The sequence below is a fragment of the Anser brachyrhynchus genome (assembly GCF_964034855.1).
Source record: "Anser brachyrhynchus genome assembly, chromosome: 2".
Lineage (NCBI taxonomy): Eukaryota > Metazoa > Chordata > Aves > Anseriformes > Anatidae > Anser > Anser brachyrhynchus.
In genome coordinates this window covers 16,796,901-16,807,522 of record NC_137695.1, presented here as the reverse complement: position 1 = coordinate 16,807,522, position 10,622 = coordinate 16,796,901, and the positions used below count along the sequence as shown (strand labels likewise).

Genomic DNA, 10,622 nt, shown 5'->3' with positions numbered 1-10,622 from the left:
TGGCTGCAGACCGTTCCTGAAGGATGACGGAGGTGAGACCCTGCCAGATCGCTGCCCATTCCTCCTGCCACCCCCTGCTCCTCGCTGCATGTCCCCGAAGCCACACGTGTGTGTGCCCAGGAGCCTGGCCAGCGGCTCCGGCGTGGGGTCGGCAGTGAGAGGCACGGAGGTGGTCCCCAGCAGAGCCGGTGTGTGCCAGGACTCACCTTCCCTTCCTCAGGCCCCCGGGGCTGCCATGGAGACACGGAGTTCATGCGTTAGTGCAAGAGGAAGGGATCCTGCCCTTGGCAGGGGGAGAGCACTAAAACCTAAATAGCTGCGTAAAACGAGAGTTATGCCAAGAAAACAAGCCCAAAGGTTTAACCATGAAAGTGGAACAATAACATTTCATCAGCACGATCTTCCTAACGCTGCCTAGCACTGTTCTCCGTGTCACACAGCACAATAATTTCCCGTTCAGCCTCACTTTCCGAGCAAAGCCAGCCACTGGCGAGCTGCGGCAGGGGCTCTGGGCTCTCCCTGCACCCCAGCCCCCGGAGCAGCCCCACTTTCTGCTGTGCTGCTCCCAGCACAAGCCCACTCAGCCACCGGGTGATCCTCTTGAATCACTTTTTAACCAGCTCAAGAAGACTCCTATGGCAACAACCTTGTTTGTGTTTGAGCAGCGAAGGGAATTTCTAGCGAGGTAGTGAAGGGGGAGGGAAGAGAAGACATTTGGCCAAGGCTGCTTGCAGAAGTAAAAACCAGATTTCCTCCACATCGTGCTTCAGAGCGAGTTTTTGGAGAACCAGAGCTCTATAAACATGTAATTACTGTTTGCTTTCTGTACAGAAAACTAACTTTCTTTCTTTCTCTTTCTTTCTCTTTCTCTTTCTTTTTCTTTCTCTTTCTTTCTTTCTTTCTTTCTTTCTTTCTTTCTTTCTTTCTTTCTTTCTTTCTTTCTTTCTTTCTTTCTTTCTTCTTTCTTTCTTTCTTTCTTTCTTTCTTTCTTTCTTTCTTTCTTTCTTTCTTTCTTTCTTTCTTTCTTTCTTTCTTTCTTTCTTTTTTCTTTTTTCTTTTTTCTTTTTTCTTTTTTCTTTTGCCACAGGGGTATTGTTTCTGGCTCTGACAGAAGCCCGCCTGCTCAAAGCCCCCTCCCTCTACCTGCAGGTCCCCCCTCTGCCTTTCCCTTCCCCTGGCCGCAGCAAGCTGCTGCCTGTCCCACGCCATGCCCTGGCGCTCGAGGTGCGAGCAGCTTTGCTAATTGTGCACAGCCAAATCCAGATTGCTTTTCCATGCTGACAGAGCTATTTTTAGGCCCTCCAGGAACTGCATCCCGGGTTTTCTAACCTAAATCAATTTGTGCCTTGTGCAGCCCGACGTGCCCCTGGGCTCCAGGGGTCCAGCAGCAGGGCCAGGGTCGGGCGAGTCCCTTCTCCTCTCCTGCTCTGCCCCTCTTTGTGCCCTCCCCACCAGCTGCTGACCTGCACTCAGGTCGATACAGCTCTGAAACGAGTTCAGCTGAAGTGGAGATTTGCACCTATGCAGAGAGAACGTAGCTGCTGGGGCGTTCTCCTATTTTAACCATCACTTGATACCCACTTGGATTTGTGAAAAAATAACCACCCTTCACTGACCTCTGCAGGAAACAAGTCAAACAAAACAATCTCTTCTGCTGCAAGAAGCACAGTTTGGTCTTAAATATGTATTTTTATCCCAGGGATCCAGTTATAAACCGAGCCAAGGGAAAGGACTGTAATTTCTGTAAGCTGTTCTGAAAAAAATGGAAAGCCAGTCACATGAAATTTTCTCCTTGCTCTCGGGAAATTTTCTCCTTTCTTCCTGTTGTGGGCTGGACTTTGCGGAGCAGAAATTGCAGTCTGCAGGATTTAGGCCTGAAGAGTTCTGTTTGAATTCCCCCATATTTCAAAAGTATAGGGAGCTGGTTTTAGCCTGTGCTTTTTAGCTGCCAATAATTGGGATTTTAGCCATACACCGTTGCTTCCATAGAATCACAGCTAGAAGCTTGTTTCAACTCTTTTTCTGTGAAGCCTTTCCTGTAAGGCTCGCTGACATCTGTTTTGTGGAACAGCTCGTGATGGTCCTGACTCGCAGACATCAGCCTTGGGCTGCTACTTGTGGCATCCTTCAGAGTTTTTTGCAGAACTGGATTCCTGCTGGGTTGGCAACACGTACAGCGAGTTCGTGGCGAAGCAGAGCGAGGGACCTCCGACACGACATCGAGCTGCATAGCTGAAGTGTCAGCCTTGAAGACAGCCGCATGCTCCTTTATTTCCAACTCATCTGAGCAACGCTAATAATTAATTAGCTATTCAATTTTTGTGGTCACAATAGAATTTTGGAGTCCTGCAGCACTGAAAATGAGAAATGCAAAACATCCTCAACCTCCTCTCTCCCACCCCCCAGGTTTAGCCCAGCTCTCCCTTCTCATGCTGAAATACAGTTGCCTTCTCCATTCACCAGACCAACTACGTGTGGGTGACATTTATAAATAAAAGGTGTCATTGCTGCGGTCGTGTGGATTTTGAACAGCACACGACTCTTTACCAAGGTGCAAACTTGCCAAAATCGGGCAATACGCTCATCCAAAGTTCAGAGGAATGGCCAAGCCCTACCAAATTGCAACATTTCTCATAAATCAAAAAGCTCCAGTGTATCAGCTGGCAGAAATCCAGTGCCTAATCTGTCCCATCGCTGACTGGAGTGATAGGGACACTGCAGCTGGAAAGATGCCATTCTGGGAAGCAACCGCATCTTGTCTGCAAATTAATTCCTGGAGATTTTCAACAGTTTTGTCTAATCAGCTTTTTTTTCTTGTTGTTTTTAAGAAATCTTGTGACTCCTGCTCCAGTGATCTGGCCAGCCCCAAGGGTGAGGGGCCGAGAGACTTCAAATCGGATCAGACGTGAGAGCTAAGTAAATTGGGGTGTTCTTGGCAAGGCTCCTCTGCAACACAGAAACAGATGTATAGAGAGACACACAGGAACAGCAGTGCCTCGGCTGCTCCTAATGAGAGCCCCAGCAGGGAGCTGGTTAACCCCGCGCTGGGGCTGGCAGGCTCCAGCCTGACTGGACCAGGACCCAAAAAAGCAGTGTCAGCACACGCAGGAGTTAAAATGACTCTTCCTAACCGTGTGAGCCCAACAGTGCACGGTGCATGCAGCCTGCACTGGCATGAAATTCAGGGTATGTCGAGGATTCAGTCATTTTCAACAGTCATTTTCCCATGGTGAGGAATTTGGGGTCTCTCTTGCTGCCCAGCCAGCGCCAGCAAACTCTCTCCTGAAAGAAAACATAAAAAAAAAAAAAAGGCAAAAATGTCCTAAGACCCTCCTCAGCAGGAAGGTTGCTGCTGCCCTCTGAGTACCGTCTGGAACTGTTCCCATGCACCCGAAGTGCCTGCGGTTACATTAGTCATGCGGCGATGAGAAAACAGGCTGCTGGGGGGGCGAGGCTGGGGGAGCCTCTGCGTGCCACTGCTCCCCCCTCTCCTTCAATAACCACACAGCAAGGGGCAGAAACCAGCGGCAAAAATGCCTGCCAGATCGGGTCTGAAGAGTCAGTGGGGACAAGTCAGTTGTTGATGCCCCGCTGTGGAGGGCACAGGAGGAAGACGGGCGCAGGGTGGTTTTGAGTAGAGAAGCGGCACTTTAGCAAGCACATGGAAATGCAAACAAAGGGAGGTTTGCTGTGTAACATTTCCTGCTTTTGAGGCAATCTTTGTTACCCGAGCAAGTTGTCACTTGTAGGTTTTGTTTCGTTGCTCTTTAACCAAGCTCCAGACTCCCCGCGTCTCAAATACTCCTCTTTTCTGAGTTTGTCATCACCAAAAAATAAAAACTCTTGACTGACATGAAAGAAGTTTTCTTGCCTTTTTTGGTAGAGCATCTTACTGCAGTAATTCTGTCAAGACACAAACAAAGGGCACTTTTTAATTGCTAAGCAAAAAAGCAGAGCAAAAAATAAGGCATAAAATATGTGATGGGGTAACTTGTGCGTTAAGGATAGCATCTCTGAGCGTGGTGTCGTGATCTTGTACTAACACTCTGCAGCTACTGGGGGAGTGAGTTTTGAAATGCTCATATCCACTTAGAAAATTAAACAATGAAGAAAAAAAAGTATATTCCATGGTGCTAACTTAGAGGACTTGTGTATCTCATGTACCTGTGCCACTGCTGGGCACAGCTCCCGTGCTGGATGAAGCCTCAGGCAGTGCCCCAGGCATCACTGCTGGGGGCACCCTGGGCTCAGCAGCACGAGGCTGCCTCCAACAGCCCTTCAGGAGCGCCAAAACTTGAAAGATTTTGGTTTCTTGGAGTTCCTAGGAGGCGACTCACTCCATATAAAGCCAACACCATGAAAGCTGAGTGGCATTAAAAACACAGCATTCCCCGGAGGCATCAGGCTGCCCGGGAAAGCGTTGGCCACCTGTAGTAACAAAACCAGCCCACTGCTCTGCTGGTCCTCGGGAAATGTCCACATGGCTAGAGACACCCTACAGTCAGGGGACTTTCCGTGCCTCCGCGTCCTGGAGAAGAAGGGAAGGGCTGAGCACGGACACAATGGAGCACGGCAGTGGCCAAGACAAGTCACGAGCCGCAGCAACGATGAGCAGATGGCCAGAGGTAGGTGCTTAGCATGTCTGTCTGTGGCTTTACAAAGTGACTTTAAAGTACCTATATAAGGAGCAGCTGGGGTACTTACAATCCATTAAGTTAGACAGGGAACATTAGTGGAAATAATACTCCCGCATAGTGGCCTTCCTGGGGTTAGGACCAGCGTTGGAATCGTCTAAATGGAATAACAGATATTCCTACTTGTCTTGTTACCCATGATAATCTCCACTTAACTGCTCACTCACTTCTTTTTCTTTTCTTTTTTTTTTTTTTTTCCTCCCCCCTTTGCATTTCTTTTAGTTGGTAACTGCAGCTTCCTGTGGTATTGGGGCGGAAATCTGGACACGAAGTTTCGCAGAAGAGGAAGGTCACTGCAGCAGTGACAAGTGGCAAGGGAGGTTATGCAACACACAGCCCGTCCGTCCCTGCTCCCTAGCCCCGGGTGTGCTGGTGCAAATGCTCTCTCCTGCTAGACTGCAAAGCCAGAGGGGAAGCATGCTAGATACCAAGGGATTTAGCTAATAGGGATCAAAATATGTTTGTGTTAATTGCTCAGTGCTCAAATGCGTTAAAAATATCCCCATAACAATAACAAATCTATTTCATAGCTTATGTATGACTGGATATTTCCAAAGATGCTGTTAAGCAGCAGCTCTTGCTGAAGTCCATGACAGCAGAGGACAGCGTGTGTGAGCACTGAACAGACAGTCTGAATGCAAGCAGACAGTAAATTTTCTGGCAAAAGTCCCAAAATCGAGTGCAAATCTTGGGGAATTGATGAAGTTATGTATTCTAGCAGAAAGTTTGGGAAAGATTATCTTCAAGGAAGGCTACGTTTGCTTGGCTGTGATAATGTAACGTGGTACTGCAGCCAGGGGGAGCACTTACAGGTACAAAGTGAAAAACAGCCTCACGAAAAGACATCTGCAGATCTTTCGTATCAGCACATTATATACGAGTGTCCAAAATTGCTCTAAATCTTTCCTTTCCAAAGTGATGTCTCACTCCTGTTGAAAATAGCAAGAAAATAACCAAAGCTGTACTAAGATTAAGTGCGATATGCCAGCTGAACAACTCCATCGCAGGCAATGCTTGAATCGCTGCATAGTTGTTATGCGTGCGTTTACGCAGCTGGAGACAGCACGGGCTTCTTGGAAGGAAGGAAGGAAGGAAGGAAAGGAAGGAAGGAAGGAAGGAAGGAAGGAAGGAAGGAAGGAAGGAAGGAAGGAAGGAAGGAAGGAAGGAAGGAAGGAAGGAAGGAAGGAAGGAAGGAAGGAAGGAAGGAAGGAAGGAAGGAAGGAAGGAAGGAAGGAAGGAAGGAAGGAAGGAAGGAAGGAAGGAAGGAAGGAAGGAAGGAAGGAAGGAAGGAAGGAAGGAAGGGAGGGAGGGAGGGAGGGAGGGAGGGAGGGAGGGAGGGAGGGAGGAAGGAAGGTTGGTTGTATATATTCAAAACAAAACAAAACAAACAAGCAGTTTAGATACATTCCATATAGCAAGACCATGAAGCAACTTGTTTGGAAAATGGTTTTTCGCTGAGCTGACATGTCCACAATGGTTTGAGCTAATCCCCTGTCCTAAACACTAGCAGGCTTGGTCTTGGCTGAACTTTGCAACTCCTATCTGTCATACTTAAAGAGGAGCCAACAGTCCCCAAAGCACCCCTTCCCCCAGCCTCTGGCCATGAGAGCCCCGATCCTGCTCCTTGTGTGTCAGCTGCTGGTGACGGGGCGAGGGGAGGGTGCCCGAGACCACGCGGCAGATCTGGGCACGTCGGAGGGCTCTGCTGCTGAACAGTGACTCAGGCAAACAGTTTAGCTCTGGCTGGCCTTAAAAATAACGATCAGGGATAAGGATAAGGGTCCATTAACATTCCCAGGCTTCTCAGCATAGCCATCAGTCCGGTTTAGCCTAACGCCAGCGTGGTCACACTGCTGGCCATACATGCAGGAGAAAAGGTTACCACACTCAACTGCTTTTCCCCTCCCTCTGCCACACTCACCTTACCTATTTAACAGCTGATTTATCTAAGTGCTCCCCGACTAAGTTGGACTAACCGAGACAAGCAGACTGACTTGTTCAAGCCATCCCCACCTCGTGGTGGCTCCTGCCTTTCCTGAGCCAGGGACAGGGGGGTGAGGGAGGGAGCACGGCTGTTGTAGGGCTCTGCAGGGAGTCAGGGCAGGGAATCCTCCCTTATCTCTTTGCAAAGCCTCCATTTTTCTAAGACTCGGAGAACCAGACATCGTCAGTGGTTTCTGGTGTCTGCAGTCATCAGTTGCACCACGTGAAAAATTACTCTGCATCCTTGGTATCTCCAAAAAGAGCACTGGGATATTAGTGGCAAGGGAAAATGTCCAGAAAACTTGGAGGATTTATACAGCTGACAAGAGGCACTTTGCCTTTGAAACATGTATGTGAGATCTTGAGAAATACATCTGAGAAACTACATATTAAATGTAGGTCTTTTTGGAGTAATTGCGTTCTCTCTTGTGCCCCTTTGAAACATTTAACACCCTCACAACCTTTTCTGTAAAGTTTGTGGAACTTTATGGCCCTCGTTATTAAAGTCGTTGAAGCCGTTTTTATTGGGGAGAGGAGGAATTCGTTCTCTGCATCACTTCACGCTGAGCCTGCATCAGCCCTGTTTGATTTTCTTTTATTTCTTGCGAACATGACCCGGGCCCACTCCAACATCAGACGAGAGAGAAAAGGTCAGAACCATAAATTTTTGACCTCGCTGGGTGAAGGTAGGCACTGCGCTCAAGTCCCTGTTGCTGATGGCAGCTGTACTTCACGGCTGCGCAGGCAGTGCTAAAGGGCACCAGCAATGACATCTTTCATCACGCGTGCTGAAATGCTCTTCGCTGCCGGCCTCGTGCGCGGGGCGCCAGCGAAATGAGATGCAAATGGATCTGTTGACAAACAGGTTAAATGTCAGCACCCAGGGTGATACGTTGTTAGGAGGAAGGGCAGCAGGCACTACAGAATTGTTTAAAAGGGGCAAGTGCTGAAAGGTGAGCGAGGTTGTTAGCACGGTTACTTACTGCGCGAGCACCACGGTGTGACTGCTGGGCTTCGGTTCACTGCAGCCTTCTCCTAATCCTTCACTTCTTTCAAGCAGCCCCGCTCCAAACATTGCTGAGGTCCATCCACACCCTCGCGGCTCTCCTGATAGTGTTGCAATGCAACAGGAGGAGTCTGAGGACATACGTGGAGGCACCAAGCCCTCCTGGGACGTGATTTGGGGCTAAAATGCCTTCTGCTTGCTGGAGGCTGTTCTGAGGGAGGGTGAGAGCCTCAGATAGGAGATGCTGGATGTTGTGCAACTTGGGGCAGCTATTAGATACACCACTCCTGTGCGCTCCGACTTGTTTGCTTTAGAGCTAGGCTTTTTAATCCTACTGGTATTTGTATTGTTTTGCAATGTTTTCATTATTATTCTGAATCACTATCCAGGGCTTGTGCTAAGCACAACTTAATCAATGCATTTATTCTCGTTTGCATTTATTCTCGTTTGCTTTTCTACTGTAATAAGCATCTTGAGACCCTGAGAATTGCTACTGAGAGAAGCAGACTGAAAACCCCCCTTTCTTTGATACTGAAATGTGCGGTGTTATTCACAGGGAAGGAGCCAGAGTGAGGGACTGCAGCTTGTTTCCTCTGTGCCTGGGGCAAAGGAGGAAAGATGCTACAGAAATAAGAGCATACACATAAAAGGTTGTACTTGTAGATTGACTTAGTGTCTTCCAGGCAAAATAATATCTAAATAGGATAGCAATTAGACAAACGAGCCATTCTTTTTCTAAAGCTGTTATTATATGTTATGTTTAATATATGACCATGCCCCCATGTCCCATTAAGAACTGCTGTCTTTTGTGCTCTGCAAACACGGTAGTGTACATAGAGGGCAAGACTAGACTTAGTCCAGTCACTTTTTGATGAGTAAACATTTTGATGGTATATTTTAATGATGTGAGTGGAGAAGCTATCCCGTGAAAGGATGTTAGTAAGAAATAGCCAAAGGGAAAAGCAACTTCTAATGAGATATGAGCAGCTCTGAAACCACAGGGTTTCCCGTCTTAAGCTGATGGATTTGTCACTTCCTCCCTTGGCTCTTTCCCAAATGTAGGTGCCAAATGAAACAAAAACAGTAACTTCAGCTGAAAATCTTCATGGATCATCACAATAATCAAAAATTGCCATGCAGAGCATCAGGAAAGTATCTCCATGAGAATACAAAATTGGTATAAAATGTGAGTATCTCTCTAGAAAAAGGAAAATGTGTTAAATAATAAAAAGGAAGTGTGGCATGTAAAGTCATCAGGAACCTCTGCAGAAATAGGTCTAGGTCCTGTCTCAATCATTAGATGCTAATCCTGAAGTAATTTCTTCTTCATCTAAACAATTCAATTTTGAGACAGGAAACCAGTGGAAAAGTAGAAACTCCTGACACTAAAAAATAACAAATCGTATCCTCGATAATTTCTGTACTTTGGAATATATTTTTTCATGCAGTAATTAGTTGAAATGCGGTGTTATTCTGAAAAGATTTTCAAATGTGAGGATTAAATGATGGTTTGAAAACAAGCAATAGCCATTTCCATTCTAGCACTACACCCAGTAAAACTGAAAGAGCAATGGGAAGGATCTAAACTTTCATGCAGTAGGGCAGAACCTATCCCCTCACGCCTGAGGAAATCCTCCCTTGCGGCATCTTGTCCCTGAAGTCAGCTTCAGGCTTTGCTCCTCTGTGGCCCTGGGTTCTTGCACAGGAGGTGCTGGACTGTGAGCACCACCCAGAGCAGTGGTTTCTCAGTCCACCACAGTAAAAATAAGCTTCACGGAAATATCCCAGATGTACCGGTGACCAGCCCCACTTGTCATGCTATATGGCAGCTTCCCGTGCCCTGCCTGGTCTGTGCTCCAAGCTGTCTGCATCCAGGCCTGGATACCTGTGTACCTGTCCTCACAAATGGCTTCATCCTGTACTTGGGCAGTACCCGGCTGGACCTCTTCCTCTCCAGACCTCTGCTGAAGCCCAGCATCTTTCCTGCCATCTCTTCTGCCACCTCTTGGACCTCTCAGCTGCCATGGGACATCTTTTTCCAGTTCCAGCTACGCGTAGCTTCTAACTTAGTAGCTGTCTCTCAAACCCAGTAACAGCAGTAAATATTTATACTTTATCAGCATCTTAACTGGTATGTAGGCTATATTAAATTGGGTGCTGTACAAAGTCGAAGGAAAACGGTGTTTGGCTCGACAACAAAAGCTGCAGAAGGTGGGTTCAAGCAGAGTGCCTCGGGGCAGCGTGTGTCAAAGGATGACCGTGCCACACCGCACAACGCTGGCTTTTTAAGTGGGAACTTCAGAGACTTTTGTATACCATAAATTTACAGTTTGTGTTCCTCTCCCCTATTACTGGGTTGCCGTAAAAATCCCGGCCAAATAACTCATACTGCCTACCAAACATTGGTTAAAGAACACCACACATAATATGAACTTACATAAACTCCTAAGGTTACTGAAGATTCAGCTCCTCCGAACAATAATATTTCGCAGCTCCAAGACCGGAGCATGAACTTCCACAGGAAATACCTCATCACCTTCTGCCCTCAGTATGGGCTGTGTTTCTTTGATGTTACCTCCTCTGAAATGTATAACGACATGTGTGTGTTAGAAAATTCAAATCATTGTATACACTGGAAGAGAGAGTAAAGGAAAGCAAGCATGGGAGAAATGAATCCCAGCGGGGAACCCGGGACTGGGGCGTGCTGAGATATGGCGATGGTGTGCCTTAGGTTCAGCGCAGGAAGAGCGGAGCAGCTGGGTGACTTGCCAGGATGAAGAAATGGCTTTCTGCTGATATGGGAAGGGAAGCCACAAGGTCTGCCTCCGGGCTTTTTCTTCAACCAGCTTTTGCAATTAAGTAAAGACATTCCTGCTTTAACAGTCGCTGTTAAAAATGAGACATGAATAACAACCTCAAAGGCGTGTACTGCAGGCTAA

The 10,622-nt window shown here is 47.4% G+C and overlaps 1 protein-coding gene and 1 long non-coding RNA gene across 2 annotated transcripts in view; one reads left to right on the top strand and one right to left on the bottom strand.

The window, feature by feature from the left end:
- Positions 1–1,649: 1,649 nt before the first annotated feature.
- On the bottom strand, positions 1,650–8,793 carry LOC308190192. Its single transcript, XR_013946993.1, has 2 exons — positions 7,661–8,793; positions 1,650–3,903 (listed from the first exon to the last, which is right to left on the bottom strand). It is a non-coding gene; the product is annotated as an uncharacterized lncRNA (long non-coding RNA).
- The window catches only part of LOC308190191 (uncharacterized protein), a 39,390-nt gene continuing 32,684 nt past the window's right edge, over positions 3,917–10,622 (top strand). Inside the window, exon 1 of the mRNA XM_080581227.1 lies at positions 3,917–4,625. Within this exon, the coding sequence (XP_080437353.1) occupies positions 4,473–4,625 (153 nt within the window). The 5' untranslated portion in view covers positions 3,917–4,472. The remainder of the gene's footprint in view (positions 4,626–10,622) is intronic.